The 17956-nt window shown below is 46.1% G+C and overlaps 3 protein-coding genes and 1 non-coding gene across 4 annotated transcripts; 3 read left to right on the forward strand and 1 right to left on the reverse strand.

Moving 5' to 3' along the window:
- The first annotated feature begins 2223 nt into the window (after nt 1-2223).
- On the forward strand, nt 2224-5482 carry LOC119315174 (CRS2-associated factor 2, mitochondrial-like). The gene is made up of 6 exons (XM_037589842.1): nt 2224-2566; nt 2745-3313; nt 3688-3815; nt 3921-4146; nt 4265-4392; nt 4767-5482. Exons 2-6 carry the CDS (start codon nt 2809-2811, stop codon nt 4878-4880), a joined length of 1101 nt encoding a protein of 366 aa, XP_037445739.1. The 5' UTR covers nt 2224-2566; nt 2745-2808; the 3' UTR covers nt 4881-5482.
- A 191-nt stretch (nt 5483-5673) lies between these two features.
- On the reverse strand, nt 5674-6901 carry LOC119315175 (fatty acid desaturase 4, chloroplastic-like). Its single transcript, XM_037589843.1, has one exon. It carries the CDS (start codon nt 6779-6781, stop codon nt 5924-5926), a length of 858 nt encoding a protein of 285 aa, XP_037445740.1. The 5' UTR covers nt 6782-6901; the 3' UTR covers nt 5674-5923.
- A 9104-nt stretch (nt 6902-16005) lies between these two features.
- Nucleotides 16006-17487, forward strand: LOC119318816. Its single transcript, XM_037593395.1, has 3 exons — nt 16006-16118; nt 16210-16446; nt 16538-17487. Exons 1-3 carry the CDS (start codon nt 16065-16067, stop codon nt 17279-17281), a joined length of 1035 nt encoding a protein of 344 aa, XP_037449292.1. The 5' UTR covers nt 16006-16064; the 3' UTR covers nt 17282-17487.
- Nucleotides 17488-17650: 163 nt separating this feature from the next.
- On the forward strand, nt 17651-17722 carry TRNAH-GUG. The gene has a single exon. It is a non-coding gene; the product is annotated as a tRNA-His (tRNA).
- The last annotated feature ends 234 nt before the right edge of the window (nt 17723-17956 follow it).

Raw genomic sequence — 17956 nt, forward strand, 5'->3', positions numbered from 1 at the left:
TTGTGAAGCTTCCAGATGGTTTTATCTTTCATCTTTTTCTATCTTTGTTTATTTGGTTTTCCCTCTAGTTTTTTTGGTTTTTCCTTTTTAGTTACTTTCAAAAAATAAAATTCTTAACATTTTTAAAATTAATTAATATTTTTTAAACTCTTGAACATTTTCAAAATTCGTGAACATTTTTAAAATTCACAAACATTTGTAAAAATCCTGAATAATTTTTAAATTATAAATTATTTAATATTTTTAAATTTTGTCAACGTTTTTAAAATTCATTGACATTTTGAATAAAATCCATGAATATTTTTAAAATTCGTGAAACATAATTTATTTCACCAATCTAGTTTTTTTCCCTAAGCGAGCATGCAACAGAATAGAAGGAGGGGGAATAAAACGCAGCCAGCTGAGTGAGTGGTCTGACGAGCGACCCGAAAGAAATTAAATGGGCCGCAACCTAGGCCACGCTAAAAAAAGCCCCCTGAGGCATGTTTTTCTGAAACTGGCATATGAATTATTTGTGAGGGCAATTAACTGATGTTTTTTTTTGCGGGATGGCAACTAACTGATGGTTACCACCCCTAAAAAGAGTAACTGGCGTGAACCAATCTCTGGTTGAGATGGTTAGGTGGACAGTGGTATCCCCAACCCACCAGAGTTCAAATCCTGGTGCTCGCATTTATCCTGGATTTAATTCAGGAATTCCGGCGATACGCTTTCAGTGGGAGGAGACGTTCCCGTCGCCTACGAGGCGCCTACGGTGACATCGTAAAATCTCAAGATGATATGCCGGCTCAGTCTCTCGGAGGTGCTCATAGAGGTGAGTGTATACGCGTTTATATGAGCGCTTGCATCTGTACTGTGTTCAAAAAAAAGACTAACTGGCGGCTACCCCTTCGGGGCTTTTCTAGCGGGCGCTGGAGCATGCTGCGTGGTGCACTCGGCCGTCGCCACGTGTTGCGTGCTGTACCCTTAGGATTTTGGTTTTTTTTGTTGCACGCAGTTTCGGCTTTTACAGATTATGTTGTTCTTTCCTTGGTTTACCCTAGGTGTTGAAGGAAAAAACAATTTCACTTCTTGGGGAAGTCGTGCTATTCTTCAAGAAGCATAATATGTGATTCTATGTGAAGCATAACTGTGCTCCCTGAAAAGAAAAGAAAAACATAGTTGTGCTTCCAAAAAAGTCACATCATGTGCTTCTATGAGAAGCAAACTGTACTTTCCAAAAAGAAAGAAAAAAAAACAGTTGTGCTTTCCCGAAAAAGGAAAAGACGCAACCTCTGCTTCTATGAGAAGCATAATTGTGCTTCCCGAAAAGGGAGAAGCATAGTTTGTGCTTTCGCGTGGAGCACAATTGTGTTTGCCGAAAGTACATTTTGTGCTTTCCAAAATAAAGTAAATAAAGCCTAACTGTGTTTCTGGGTTCTAATTTTTTATATATTCGTTTTTGGTTTTGGTCTTTTTTTATTTTTCTTTTTTATTTTTCCGTGAAATGTCCGCGAAACCTATTAACATAAGATCTAGTTTCAAAGATTTCGACGCGAGAAACTGAACGGTGAAAATGGTTCGTGATTTAAATGCACGGTTTAAGAGATAAAGCATTTTGAAAAGGAAAAAACGAATATACGAAAAAAACCTCCCAGGTTGAGACAACTGACGTAGTGCACCACTTATCAGCATCGGAGAAGATGGGGAGTGACCTTTATAAGGGTACCCCTAATTAGTGATTTTGATTATTTGACTTACCCTGAAAAAAGGAATCATTTGAACTCCCCATCTACACAGATTTCTACTCCCTTCATTCTTAAATATAAGTCTTTTTAGACATTTCAAATGCACAACAACATATGGATGTATATAGACATATTTACAGTGTAGGTTCACTCAATTTGCTCCGTATATAGTCATTCATTGGAATCTCTAAAAAGACTTAGAGGCTAATTGGTTTGATGCCAACATTTGGCATTGCCAATACTTGGCAAGCCAACAATTGGCAATATCAAAAGTTGCCAAAAATTGGCAACTTCTTATGAGGCTGTCAAGTAAAATTCGTAACCAATCAAGCACAAGCCAATATTTGGCATTTGCCAAATGTTGGCATGCCAATTTTTGACATCAAACAATCATGCTTTTATATTTAGGAACGGAGGGAGTACCTCTCATAAAATAAAAATACCTACACAAATTTCTATATGGGCCTGGAGTTCAGCCAGCGCAGCGCAGGCCCTGCTCTCTCCCTCCTCTCTCCTCGAACAGCCTAACGCGAGAAACGCATCCCAGCCCAAACGGCACGAGCACGCACGCCGCCGCCCAGTGTCTGCACTCCGCCGGCGCCGTCCCCCGCCCCGGTCAACGTCTCCCGCGTAGCCTGGCCGTGCCGCGCTGCTGCGGTGCGCCGTGCGCCCCCTGCTGGCCCCGGCCAGCCGGCCTCCCCCCGCGGCGGCGACGAGCAGAGCAGCCGACGTGGCGACGGCGACATCCCTCCTCTGCGCCCCCGGCCCCGTGCTTCTGCGGCCGCCGGCTGTGTGGCCTGCTTCTGCCTACTGCCGCCGCGGCGCCCCTTCTCTGGCTGGTAATTTTCTCGCTGGTGGTTTGGTCTTTTGGTGAATTGGTGTATGCATTGTCTGATTGTCACACTGCATATATAGACGATGTAAACGTCGAACTGAAATTTAAATGGAATGGATTGTGTATGTGAGTATGTCTGTATGTCTAATGTGCTGATGGAACTCGATTGATTCATTTTACAGAAATAGAAGTTGGTGTTTGCTTCAGTCCTGGCTTCACAACTGGCTCCCATCTCAGTATCCCACCATGCTCTTCAGTCCAAAGCTTCTCTCATGGCCGTGCCCCAGACAGTCACAAGCCCAGGCTGCTCTGCTCCGCCGCCTATTTTGCGCCTTCTACCCAACCAACCTCGACGATGATGATCCCCCATTTGCACGAATCCCCAAAAGTCCACCTCGAGCTCCAACGCCGCCGCCGCCGCCGAAGCCCAAAGACCAGCCTGCCAAGATCAGCCCCGACGAGCCGGCACACTCCGACCTTCCATTCGACTTCCAGTACTCGTACTCGGAGACTGACCCGGCTTGGAAGCCCATTGGATTCCGCGAGCCCACCCGGTTTTCGCCCTTTGGCCCCGGCCGCCTTGACCGGCCTTGGGACGGCGTGGCCGCGCGTGCCGAAGGGAACAGAGAGGATGTTTATGGCAGTGCGAGTAGTAGGGATGAGGTGCTTGGCGAGGCGCTGTCGGAAGCGGAGGTGGCAGAACTCGTGGAGAGGTACCGGCACAGCGACTGCTCCCGGCAGATCAATTTGGGTGAGTTCTTAGTGCTCAACTCAGTGCTGAAATGGCATTTCTGTCTGATGATTTTAGTTGTCCAAGCTTTCGCATTGCAACTCCCAATCTTATTGCACATTTTGTTTGATTGATGAGGGAGTAACAAGTAGAATTTTTAGCATTGAATTTGGTAAAGTCTGTGAGAAAAGATTGCATATTTTACATTGTAATAAAATTTGGATCAATTGTTTGCATAGCATATGGAAAGTGCCATTGTGCATTTTTGTGCGGCTTATGTTGTTGCAACTGCTATTTTTGAACATTTGGTCATTCGTGTAGCTCAGGAAAAATTACATTTATCTTCGAAGGCATTCCCTTGTTCCTGCTATAAATATGATGCATCATGTTCTCAGGGAAAGGTGGTGTAACTCATAATATGCTCGATGACATCCACAACCACTGGAGACGTGCAGAAGCGGTCAGAATCAAATGTCTTGGGGTTGCAACTCTTGACATGGACAATATATGCTTCCATCTTGAGGTCATAATGTGTTGCCACATGCTTGAGAAAATTGGGGATTGAACTCTCTTTTTCTGTTGAATTCAATTATCTATCAATTTCTGATGTGAGCGCACCATTTTGCAGGATAAAACAGGTGGGATAATCATATACCGTAGCATAAATATACTCATCCTATATCGTGGCCGGAACTATGATCCAAAACAACGGCCTGTCATACCATTGATGTTGTGGAAGCCATTGGCTCCTATTTATCCTAAGGTTGTCCAAAATGTTGCGGAAGGGTTGACTTTTGAGGAAACAAAAGAAATGAGAAACAGAGGATTACATTCGCCACCGCTTATGAAACTGAGTAAGTTGGAATATTTCTAGCAAGACCATTTCGAATCACATAAGCGCATACTTCTATCTCATTATCTTGTTGCCAATATATTGTCGCTCCTATGTTGTGATATTTCTCTCTTGTGCAGCTAGGAATGGTGTTTATGTTAATGTTGTTGACAAAGTGAGAGAGGCCTTTAAGACTTCGGAAGTTGTGAGACTAGATTGCTCTCACACCGGCACTAGTGATTGCAAAAGAATTGGTGTGAAGTTGCGGGTATGTTGTGACATTCTAATACTTTCTATGAATTAATCCCTTTAGTCTTGCATTCATAAGAAAGATCAAGGAAGCCTGGAAATAAATAAATTCAATAAAAGTTCTAATCAAACAAGTTTGCTGGTGTAGTAGTTAGCTTGCAGTTGAGATATAACGACCCTCCTGCAGTTTACAATTAGCTCGTCATAGATGCAGCCAAGTATAATATGCCTTAGAACTTGCTTAGAATTTCGGACAGAAGACATTTCCTTTGCAACACAACAGTAGAACCACTGGAGAATTTACTATAGAAACCAGATGCTCCTTTATGTCTTGAAAACATCGCAGTTGGAATGCTTATTTAACTTTGCTCTTTGCTTCCTTCGATTTCATAGGATTTGGTTCCATGCATTCCTATATTATTTAAAGATGAACAAATTATTCTCTGGAGAGGGAAGCGGGACCAGGAGGACTCTGTTTCAGCTCATTGTACTTCTCCACCACAGTGAAGCTGGACCAGGAGGACTCACAGTAGCAGCTTGCTGAAGCAGGCCTGCTGCTTGGATGACTTGTATGACTTCCACGAGATGCGTTCACTGGAGAATGCCACCATCTATCGTTAGATTACAGCAACATAAGGATCTGCAGTCTACAGGAAATGATCTAGTTGCTTGTCAATATTTCTTGCTGCTGTCTGAAGTAATTTGTCTCGAGATTATGTGGACCGCACAACAGGAGAGTGATGTTCTATTTGTGTGAAGAAAAAGACAATTTATAAGGTATGCAGCAGCATCTCCTTGCTTGGAAGCGGTTGCCACGGTCAGCAGTACTTCCAGCTGAAGGATTCATCTTCAGCCTTCCGTCCTCTGGCTCCCACCCCCGCAGTTTTGGAAGTGTCAGCTTGTTTCTGTTGCTTCATCTGCCTGATCCAGGATCGATGCTCGAGATTGAGGCGCCAAAAAATAGAATCTCTAGACATGTGATTCACATCCATGCCATTTGAATCAAGATCAGATGGTCTGAGCCTCAAATAAGCTTTTTAGCCGATGTTGTACACCCTTTTGGTGGATGGATTAACACATATTCGATAGATATAAGCAGATTTAAGACATATGCATGTGTGGCTGTGTGACTTGCCTTCGTGCCAATGTTGTTGCAAAGAGTTGATCATCTCAACTGGCTGTGCTTTTTTCTGGCAAGTGGACAAGAGGATACTGGATATCCGAAGAACATGCCACCAGAACGAAAGCATTCGCACCACAAGAAAGCTGTGGGTAACAAAAGTTGTCGTAGACAGACTGAAGACCATAAAAAATCATCACATTTTCAACTATGAAAAATTCTCTTCTCTTCGCATACACCACAAGATTTGCATCCTCAAAACCAACCTAAAATATACATTAAATATTATATTTTTCCCGCCTAACTATAATCTTAACTTGTTACTTCAATCCTTTCAATCCCAGCTCATCCTTCTGCATACCTTTTGAATCGTAGTATGTATCAATGTATGTATGTACAAGCCATCACGAGAAACGATGCTCGATGTATGTTACGAACTGTCAGTAACAGCGATGGCGGTGACGGCGGCGGCGCCGCTGGTGTCCTCCATCCAGGCGGCCTGCGTTTCGTCCCACGACCGCGGGCGGACGCCGGTGCGGAAGAAGACGACCATCTCCAGCGCCTCGAACACCTTGTGCCTGTCCAGCACCCCGTTCCACACGCCGCTGAGGATGCAGTAGTTGGTGCTGTAGGGCTGGCGGTGGTGCGCGGCGTGCTGCGCGCGCGACACCAGCACGCCGGCGGCCTGCAGCGCCTCGATGCCGGGCGGCAGCCGGCGGCGTTTCTCGTGCGCCCATGCGTGGAACTGCTGGCTCAGCACCACGCACGCCGCGAAGGTCCCCGCGAAGGCGTGCGCGGCGGCCGGCGCGTGGGCGGCGGCCGCCGCGCCCTCCACGGCGGGGAGCGCGAGCGCGACGGCGCGCGCCAGCGCGTGCAGGTTGTTGCAGGGCTCCCGGCGCGTGATGGTGGAGGGGTGGCGGTGGTGGCCCTGGAAGGCGGCGATCTGCGCGCCGACGAGGGGCGTGGAGGCGTCCCCGTAGTTGTCGACGAGCCAGTGGTAGACGCCCGTGGCGAGGTCGGCGACGGTGTAGGCGGCGAGGGCGGCGGCGAGCGGCTCGGCGTAGGAGCCGGAGTCGGCGGCGAGGGAGGCGGACGCGGAGAGCGAGGAGAGCACGGCGGCCGAGCCGGCCAGCATCCACGCGCGCTGCGGCCACGTGGACCGCAGCTCGTCCGGGTCGGCGCGGGCCAGCGCCGCCGGCGTCGGCGAGGCCGCCCGGCACGGAGGCGGCGCGCGGCGGTGCACCGGCGGGAGGGTGCAGCGGGGGGTCAGCGCGTACATGGCTGGCATGGCTTGGTGTCTGCTTCCACGTACGCGCGTGATCCGCTTTCGTTCAAAACGAATTCCAGCCAGAAGTTGCGCGGGCTGCTGGCTTTATAGGAGTGGATCATAGCAGATGGTGAGTCCACAATGGCGAATTAGTGGACGTCAATTTAACTCGTAGTATGTAGGGAGTTCTCTCGCTCTCTCCTCGTCTCATCTCTCTCCCTCTCAAATCGCTTTCTCTCTGGGAAAGTGCAGGGTTATGGCTGTTTACTTGTGAGCCATGTATGTGGTGGAGTGATGAACTACGTGGTAACTTGTGGTGTTTGCGTCAAAAGAAGGTGCGTCGTCTTGGTTCAGTGCAATTATAACAAATGTGTACTGACACTTAAAAGCAATGGACATGGCGAAATTGCTCTTGTGCACTCGAGCACATATATGCACCTGCCGTGAACAGTAAATTCAAAAATAATGGTAAATTTTCTCAAAAGAATATGAACTTTTTATATGTGTATAAAACATTGCTGAATGTGTTCAGTTGTTGCAAAGTTTCATCATGGAAGTCGTGGCAAAAAAATAATAAAAAATCGATGCTCCAAGATGCTAAAGCAATGCCAGTATTTTCAACCACTCTGAACATCCATCAATGCTTGCCACAAAAGAAAAATCTGTTTTTTGAATATTTTTATCATTGTTTTCGAATTTACTGTTCATTCGGGTTCATATGTTCTCGACAGCAGAAACTCTGTGTCCTGGAAATGGTCGAATTGCATGTGCAAAGAATATTGAATGGTTGAGCCTTTAGCACACGCACAATTTGTGATTTTGCCTTTTTTTCCCCTGAAAACCCAAAGATTCAAGATATTTGCAATTCATCAAGAAGAGAGCCGAAACCGGATTGAAAATGTTAGTGGCCGAGGGAAATCATGCCGAAAACCAAACAAGTGATGGAGGCCACCATCCGATAGGAGGCCGCACACGGGACACCACCATGACATGCTAGCTAGATCGAACCCACTTGTCGTGTTGACCGCTACGACCTCACCCCCCCTCCTCCCCCTCCCCCCGCCCCACCATGGCGACCACAATCCAACCCATAGACCCTTTACCACGAAGACTCGCATGCCTTGCGTCGCTCCTGGAGCGGCTCAGGATTTCAAACCCTAGCCCCCACCTTGCCCCTCCTCCTCCTTGCCTTGCCATTGCCAAAGGAAACAGGAGAGCAAAGCACACCATATTTGTAAAAGTTGTGTTGTACGACTATGGTCCAAAATAATCTTCCCGCCAAATTTAGTGCTTTGAATTATATTATTATTATTGTTGAAAGACCAAAGAACATATATTAAATAGCACAAATCCTCCAAAATCACCCTTATAGAAAATGGAAAATACATCCAAGCAGCAATGCTCGTCGCCGCATGCGTGCCTCTGCCTCAGCTTGTTGAAACTTAGGAACTTGTCAAAACAACGGCTGAGAAATTATCGATGTAGACTAGAAGACAATGACGAACGCGATCTGTGTAGCAAATCGTCGTCCTGAAGAAGAAAACTTCATACATGGCCTATAGAACGCCTCGGGTGAAGCTGGAGGGATTCGGGGAACACAAAGCTCCATCGGTTGGAATTGGAGCCGGAGATGACCAAGGCGCATAGCCATGTTGCCCACTCTACAGGACTACGCCACCAAGATAAGCATGCAAAAGAAAAACGCAGACCCACAAAATTAGATCTGGGACACATCATCCTCCACACGCCTCCAAGAATATCAAAAAGTACCACTGGATTTTGACACGACCAAGGTCTGGTCCGCAAACGCTGAGTCCAAATGCAAGTTTTTCGCATGGCTAGCTTTGCACGGAAGAATTCTCACTGTGGATATGCTGGCCGTGAGGGGATGGCCTCACAATCCTAGATGCATGCTCTGTCTTCAGCAGCCAGAAACAACAACTCACCTCTGCAAAGACTGTCCCTTCACGGTCGCGGTTTGGAACCAGGTGAACTCTTGGACTAACGAAGGCGTTCCAATCTCGGGCTTCCTCCCGGAGTCAGGAAATGTGTCTGACTGGTGGGACAAGACTCTGAATTCCCAGTCCAAGCAAGTGCGCAAGAGGCGCAGTGGAAGAATCATCTACACGATATGGTCCGTTTGGAAGGAGCGAAATAGGCGAGTTTTCACTGGACAAAGGCTGACGCATCGCGAGGTGGCGACTCTAGCCCTAGACGCAATCAATCAGCGCGACCTGGCGTTTGCCGGCAACCTGCCAACCGCCGGCATTGGTTAATCTAGATTCTAGGTTGTTTGGTCTTTTGTGGTTTCTGCGACGTTCCCTAAAACGCTCATCCCTCTGTAAATTGCGTCCTTTCGCCATCTCTTCTATAAAGAAAAAGGCAGTGCTTATGCCGGTTCCTTAAAAAAAAGTACCACTAGAACGAGGGTGAGCTCGAACGACCTTATTCTACGCCGCCGTCGACGTCATTGTCTCGCCGCTGCCCATCGGAGACAAAATCTAATTTTATAACTAACTCTACTACCTTGGGACCGAAGTCATGGGTCTCTGCCACCTCTCGTAGCTGGAGCGGCGGACAGATGACAGGGGCCCCTCCGTGGTCTCCCCAGGGAGATGGAGGAGATCGGCCGCCGCCTAGGGTGGGAACGGGTTGGGGAAAGAGCGATTCATGTATACTTTTTTTCAACATAATCTTCGTTCCTTTATATAAGGTGTATTTATTTTTTGATAAAATTCCAGAATGTAAGGTGTATTCTTCCAATTCCGCATAATTCCCTTGTTATCCCTTCAGAAAAAAGGAAAGAATCTCTCTCCTGATTGTCTGTATCTCTCCTTGTAACAAAACAAGAAAACTATCTCTTTGTCGATTGCATATATCTCATACTTTTCTCGACTAACTGATTTACTTGCCACTAACAAATAAATTTGTCAAGGGTAATTTCGTCCTAACATGTCTATAATTATGTGACTTGATCACCGTGCCGAAAATAATACACCTTACATAAAGGAACGGAGGGAGTATATAATAGTGGCCGGTTTTATTTAACTACTTGCATGTTTATGGACTAAAGTGTTCTGCAAAAGTTAACGATGACCTGCATTCTGATCTTTGCCTCGTATCCGTCTTGTCTGGTCAGTACCATTTGCATGTGAACATCTGGAACGCAACACGGGATACAAGAACTTGGTAGGCTTCCGTATTCGCAATGCCAAAGCATGGACATGTACAATGAAGTGTGGTGATAAGTGTGTTCGCGATCGAAGTCACTGGTGACCAGGCAACGAACTGTTAATCACCCTTTCGTAGCCTCAAAACTGAGTAGAAAACTTAAGGATACCTGTGTAGCAGTGTAGGAGACACTGTTCTGTTACTGCATAGTAAGTGTTCTGTGTAAATTATTTCACCAAAGTGGCTGTAGTTTAGTGGTGAGAATACCACGTGGTGGCCTGGGCTCGAATCCCAGCAGCCACAATTACATTCTTTTTTGTGCTTATCCAGTTTACAGATGTTATACGTACAGCACAAAACAGCATCACTTCTTTGTGACAAAAAATGGCTAAAGCAAGGCCCTCCAGAAATAGCCTACCAATCACAAGTTCATTTTCTTTTTCTTTTGATCATTTTCAATGTTATACGTATCAAAAAGAGGCGAAATGTTGCGGCGGAAAACAACAACATTGTTACCTAGCCAATGTATTTTCCTAACCCAAGCAACAAGTTCATTTTTTTGTGCTTGTCCAGTTTACAGATGTTATTATACGTACAACACAAAACATCATCATTTCTTCGTGACAAAAATTGACTAAAGCAAAGCCCTCCAAAAATAGCCTAGCAATCACAAGTTCATTTTCTTTTTCTTTTGATCATTTTCAAATGTTATATGTATCAAAAAGAGGTGAAATGTTGCGGCGGAAAACAACAACGTTTTTACCTAGCCAATCTATTTTCCTAACCCAAGCAACAAGTTCATTCTTCTTTTGGCCCTTTTAAAAAGCCTCCCCGTGTGTGGGCTAAGCTCAATGTTGATGTCGCCTATGTCGAAGTTATAGGAGAGGGAGACGTCATTTTTGCTTCCTGCCGCTACCTGCAGAATTGCTCAAGTGCCCTTGAAGCTGAATTAGCGGCGATCATGGAGGGCGTGGATCGTACAATAGAGTGGAGTATTCTCCTGTTCATCCTAAAGACGGACTGCGCTACTGCGGTGGATATGATCTGAGGCCCAGCCAGGGACCGTTCCCCTTTGGCAACCATGGTGAGTAAGATTAAAAGGTTCATGAGTATAGGTAAAGTGCATGCACTATCACACGTTCATCGAGGATAAAATGAAGTTAGTCATAAGTTGTGCCAGATGGGGAGAGTTGGTCCATGTATTGTTGTTTGGCTCCGAGTTGGGCCAGCGAAGATCCAAGAGCTTTGCTCCAAGGACTGTAATAACTTTGATTGATCAATGATATTATCCCTTTTGCAAAAAAAGAGGTGAAACTTTATGATAGAAAACAACATCATTTTTAGATGCCCAAATTGATTAAGCTAGCATTTCAAAAATGGATCAGCCAATACTTGGTCTCCCCCTTCTTTTGCCCTAACCCAACAAGGATAAAAACATCAAAGCATGTTGGACATCTCGACCATCCGAGCTTCTTTCGAACACAGCCAATTAAATTGTTCGAGGGGTAGACTATGGGAATCTCTAGTCAATTGATCCTCAAAAGTATCTAAGTCCCTAAAAAAATTCGGACCGTAGCCAAAAAGCAACTCCTCCCATCAATATATTAAGGCATGTTTCGGGTTTGAAGCCCTAAACCATCTTAGGGTAGTTGACTTACGGTCCCAACCAAGGGAAGGGATGGAAAGATACACCCTTTTTCAGTGAGTGATGCACAAATTCATTTTTGTTTTTTTACATTTTATAAATTTTATGTGTCAGAAGAGGCAGAACAACTTTTTTTTTGCAGGACAGAAGAGGCAAAACATCACGCTAGAAAACGACATCATTTTTTCATTGCCCAAATTGAAGCAAGCGCTCCAAAAATAGCACAACCAACATAGTTAGTTTTTTCTCCTCATTTCCCCCAGCTCAACAAAAATGAAAACATCAAAACACATTGGAAATCTCATCCAGAGTTTCTTTCGGACACCACCCATTAAATCGAGTGAGGGATAGCCTAAGGACATCTCTAGTCAGCCGGTCCTCAAATTCTCTAAGCACACAAATCTATCATCCTCAAATCATGCCCCCTCAAATGATCATCTTTTACAGTGACTTTGAGATATGTAACTCATCACCTCTTGCAAACCCTGGCGGAGCTCCTCCCATTCATCTAACCCCGCTGCCATGAATGAATAACGAAAGGTAAGCTCACAGTAACCATCACTGATGACTTGGTCAACTGTCACATTTTGTTGATCAAGATTTATAAAGTGATTAAACTAGAATCAAAGAACAGCCTTGATCCATCCAAAATATTTAGTTCCCCAAACCACATCCCCAAAAATCATGGGTATTGGGAGGGTGGTACCTAACCCATCCTCAAAACCGAGTTCCACTTTTTTTAATATAATTCTCACCTTATTTTACATAAAACAAAAATATTTTAACTACATTTTCACATTACTGTAGAAAACAAAGAAAAGAAGAAAGAGGAAATTTCTATTGGCCATTGCATCAAACACATTCCGTCTAACGCCGACCAGAGAGCACGGTGGCATGCGTGAGCTTGCCATAGATGCTTCGGTGGTCGGAGGTGGGGCGGATAGAGACATAGAGGTGCCATGACCGAATATTCGACCTCGCTGAAACTCGAGGACATGGCGGTGTAGGAAATGACCAAAGCATCAGAGGAGGTGCGTTGGGTGCAGGTGGAGTCTCGGCGAGTGGCAAGGCGTGGCGGCGGACACAAGCTCCGGCTCAGTGGCCTTGATAGAAGAAGGCTTGGGATGCGGAGATAAACAACTATGGCACCAAGAATGCATGGGGATGCCATGATGGGGCATGGGCGGTCGACGAGGTCATAGATGTCATCGGTGGTAACTTTGGCAGGACTGGAGGTGGCAGTTGGGGAAGGATATTTCATCTGCCAAATATTTTATATCAGGAATTAAGGATGGGGAGGGAACAAGACCTCCCACCTCATTGGAATCGCATGATGAGTTTTTTGGTTTGTGAAAATGGTATTTTGAACAAAATGGTATTGGGAATAGGTAGATGGCTATAATACCCTAAAGAGACATCTTTTTGGAAACTAATTTATTTTTTAGGATGCCTTAGAGATATTATAAGTGGAGATTTGTCCAACCCAAACATAATCCTAGAAATCAATGTCTAAACCATCTTCTGATGGAAAGACTATACTAGCCTAGACTCAGTTTTGACCGAGTAATGCGGTGACAGGGAGTACGGATGAAAATCGTGCGGAAGACAATTATTATTTTTTGGTTTTCTTATGCATGTATAAATGAACATGAAAAATCTCTGAAACAAATAAGCAGATTCATCATAGATACGGTGTGGAAACAAGTAGGAAAACAAAGTTTACTGGAACTAAAAGCCGGTTGTGGCTTTGCCTTTTTTATTTTAGCTCTTTTGGAGCCTTTTATTTCTTTCTTTTGTTCGAGACTTGGAGACTTATGTTGGATATTTTGCCTATTAATAATATTGGCCGCATGCATCATTCAGATGCAGAGGCTGGGGCATACCCCTCTTTTCGAAAAAAAAACTAAAAGCCCAAGGAACCACACAGAAGGAACACAACCAAATCAAAGAAAAAATAGTTCCATTGCCAAGGAAGAGATAACACAGCGTGCTGGAAAGCAAACATCAGCATGTGGTCATAGGGATGAGGATCACGCAATTTGGTTGGACCAGAAGTGTGTATGAACTAAGATTGTGTGGCTATATAAAAAAGATAAACGAAAATGGCATTTCTGATATAGAAACTTATGTTTTGTTATTTTTTTGTTTCTTAATTTTTTTTCTGTTTTATAGCATACCTATGCTCCATTTATTTCTTGTTTTCGACGGGCAAAATAAAGTTTTCACCCTGTTTCCAGAGCAGTTTGTGATTCACAAATCCCAATTACCACATATGATTTATCTATTTGGTCGTTGTTTTAGAAATATTGACCTCTTAGGTTTGTATTAAATATTTTATATCCTTTTTCACATCGGAACCCCTCTTTATTCATTTGAAACCAATGTTACATCCTTTACAATAAGGGGAACGATCGATGGTCGGGCATCATCAATTAAAACACTAGAGGGTGAAAAAATTGCTACGAAAGCAAGTTCATGTGCTATCGTATTTGCTGCTCTATGCCAGTGCTCTATGTGCGAAAAATCTCTCAACATGTGATAAGAATAATAAAAAATAGCCGCTCCATTTCCTGAAAAACTGCCCCACTTCTTGCATCACCTCAATGACGTCTATATTATCTTAGTTCACCAGCAGCCCTTTGCATCCCAAGGACTGCGCAAGATTAAGGCCAAACTTCAGTGTTATGGCTTCTGTTGATAAAAATGTTGGAGCACCATTCAATGAGGCTATTAGCTGCAGTAATGAACTTCTGAACCGAATCTTGCAAGATAGTTGCGACTGCAACCCGCGCCAACATTGAGTTTGACGTAACCCCTAGGAGGAGCTGACCAACCATCGCGCCTGACAGAGGCCCTCGACGAGTAAGAAACATAATAGCTGAATACCAAAGCTCCGACTACCATAGGGACCTATGTTGGGGTATGAGTATTCTCGTCATGGACTAGTTTTCTACTCTGCACCGGCACACTTCGATAACATGGTCAACTTTTCTCAGTCCAAGCACTTGCGGTCACTGATGCGACTGGTGAAGAAGAAACTACAGGGTAGCCTCACACGAGTGATCAAATTTGCATGCATGTTTGATAATCTCCTCGAAGCCCAGAGCAGACCAATGTTGTCTAAATTTGTCTTGCCACGTACGGCACAACGGTTGCACCTTGATATGTCTATCAGGTAATGTAGCGCGACATGGCAAGATACCATGTAAAGATATCGAGAGGAAAATCATCGCCTTCACTAAAGAGTGCAACTTCCATAATTTCTCCCGTACAGGGTTCAAGTTAGCAGCTCGAATTCCATTCACACTCACAATTTTATGTCGAATTGACGTAGACATTTTGCATGGTATGCTATCCGTACCAAGACGGTGCCCAATTTAGTCAAATTTCATGCAATAAAATAATCCATCTCATGAACCAATAGAGGTATTGAAAGAATGCAACGTGCATCTACCTCCAAAATGTTTCACCAATCAACTGTTCGCCCCACTCGCCAGTTGTTGGATCGATAAAATTGGATGTTAATAGCTAGTTTGTTCTTCTGGTAATAACCATCCTTGAAGGAGACATAAATATCCCATGCATCATTTTATATATTTATAATGTCATCATCACCAACTTTCCATACATGACCATGTTTCACAGTTTCTTCTCCCGTTAAGATGCTCTGTCAAGTATAAGACGACCTTTTCTTTGTCTTTGCATTTGGTAATTCTTCATAAAGATATTTTTTCTCTTGGCGATGGGCATAGATACACACAAGATTCTGGGTTGTCAATTACTCATCTAAAGCTTGGTTTGTCAAAAGCGCCATGTTGAAGCAGTGAATTTCAGCCGCAGAAAAAAAAAGAAGCAGTGAATTTCCTGAAACCCCATGCTCCCTGTTGTTTTTAGGTGTGTTTGGTTCACGAACAAAGTGGGATGAAATATTATGGTTTCATTCTACTAGAATGGATCGGTTTCATTCTTCTGTTTGGCAGGAGCGACTGGAAGGAATGCAATTGTTACATGTTGGTGTTTGGTCTCAGAGATATGATAGAATGGAATTGTTCATCTCACCTCTCTCATTTATGTACAAATTGTTCATCTTCACCCGACACAAACACAACACACGGCCAAATATCTTATCCACTGGTAGACATATCCCTGTTTCCTTAACCGAAGATCCGCTGTCCTGGAAGGAACTGGAATACATCGTCGTTTCGGGTTTTCCGCGGCCTGTGCTCTTCTCGTGACCCCACGTGCCTGTGCTCTTCTCGTGACACGTTGCATGCCACACGTCGACCGACCACCTCGTTGCGCGCCACACCATGTCGGACCCAGACGCTTCCGGCGGCCACGTACCCGAGCACGTGTAACGGCGTAAGCGAGCTCACCGCCGTCGTTTAAGAGAGCATCCGCCGGCCGCACCAACCTCAGCACGAACACTTCACTGCATCTTCATCATTCACACTCTGCAGCGAGGGAGCGAGCAAGCATTGAAGCGCCATGGGTCAAGGCACGGAGGTGAAGACGAGGGAGGACCCCAAAGTGGAGATCCAGGTCGATCAATCGATGGATCTTAATCTGAAGCAGTTAGTCCTCTGCAGTAACAATGGCGATGGCGGCTGATTGATGCAAGCTTTGCGTGCAGGAGAAGGGCGAGGTGTTCTTCTTCTACCGGCCCAAGGTGGACAAGGAGGAGGCGCACAGCCCCGACGACGTGCAGCGGATGTACGTCGTGCTGCGCCCGGAGTCCGGCCCCGGCCGCGCCGTCGAGGAGAAGCAGGCGCCGGACTCCGGCAAGGAGGGCAAGAAGAGGAAGACCCGTCACGGCGGCGATGAGAAGGGCCAGGCGGACGGCGGCAACGAAGGCGGCCACGGGAAGGAGGTGGCGAACGAGATCGTTCATTCTCAGATCTCTATACACGTCTGAGAAATCTGCACATCACTTACTCGCCGATTAATCCTTTGCATTGCAGGAGGTTAACGTGGAGGAGAAGCCGCTGCTCCGGCTGATCGTTATGGGGAAGAAGAGCCTGCCGGACCCGGCGAAGCACGGCCGGCCGTTCTGGGGCTACGTCGACCTCGTCACCACCGACGTGGAGGACATCAAGGACGCGCTCAAGGGGGCGGAGTACGACACGGCGACGCGCGGCAAGCGGCACCTGGCCGCGGCGAGGGCGATGGGCGAGGGCGTGTACCGCATCCTCAAGCACGAGGGCCGCGGCGGCCGCCCGCACACCCACCTCGTCTACAAGCTGGAGCTGCCCTCGCGCGGCGGCGGCGGCGACGAGGGCGGCGTCGGGGAGCCGCAGGAGGCCATGAACGTGGAGCCGGAGGCGTCGTTCCTGGTGCAGATCAAGAACCCGGAGCAGCGCGGCGGGGGCAGGGGCGGAGGCGGAGGGTTCGGCGGGCTGCAGGGCAAGCGGAAGGCCGCGTTCCCGGAGCACCTGCAGGGGCGGTTCGGGAGCAACCGCTACGCGCCGGCCGACCCGCCGGACCTGCTCAACTACGAGGGGTGCGAGCTGCTGCTGATCTCGGCGTCCGACGACGTCGAGGAGGAGCTGGGCCTGGAGCTGCAGACGGAGACGGAGGAGGAGACTGAGGAAGGAGCCGGTGACGGCGGCGAGGGCGGCCGCGCCGGGGCCGGGTGCTCGGACCTGGTGAAGATGTTCGGCGAGGTGGCCGACGTGAAGCCGCTGCTCAGCGGGAGCTGGGACTAGTTTAGCTCGACTAGCAGCAGTGCAGTAGACTACGTAGCGAGGTTAGCTAGGTAGGTTACAGAGGAGGCCATGTTTTAATGGTTGTGTAGCTTGGCAGAAGCTCGCTCTGCAGTTCTGCAATTGTGACGCGTTGTTTCCATGTATCGCATGTATCGCAGCAGTGTTCGACTTAATTTACATCGCTTGTTGAAGTGTGATATTGTCCATACTGGAGTATCTGGTCATCTCGATTCAGGTTTAGGTTTGGCATTGGTTTATGTAGAGCTCAGGGAGTTTTAGGTTTTTGCTATTGCAAACACGCAATCCACATCAATCGATCACTTGGCAAACTCTGGATATATAACAGTTATTATGAAAATAAGCATCAAAGTGGCTGTAGTTTAGTGGTGAGAATTCCACGTTGTGGCCGTGGAGACCTGGGCTCGAATCCCAGCAGCCACATTTCTCTTTTTCTTTTCCTTTTTGCATTTGTATCTGTTGTTGTCTTTCAAATATTGATATTTTTGGGTTAGTATTTTAACTATTTCCTACTCCCTCCGTTTTAATGCACTGCGTATACTTTTTGTCAAAAGTAGGAAACTATAAACTTTGGACATGTTTATAGGTAAAATATGTACACTCAAAAAATAGCAAATGCATATCTTTTTCCCAGAAGATAATGACAGCAAATGTGTA

Source organism: Triticum dicoccoides, chromosome 6A (genome assembly GCF_002162155.2).
Source record: "Triticum dicoccoides isolate Atlit2015 ecotype Zavitan chromosome 6A, WEW_v2.0, whole genome shotgun sequence".
In the NCBI taxonomy this organism is placed as follows: Eukaryota; Viridiplantae; Streptophyta; class Magnoliopsida; order Poales; family Poaceae; genus Triticum; species Triticum dicoccoides.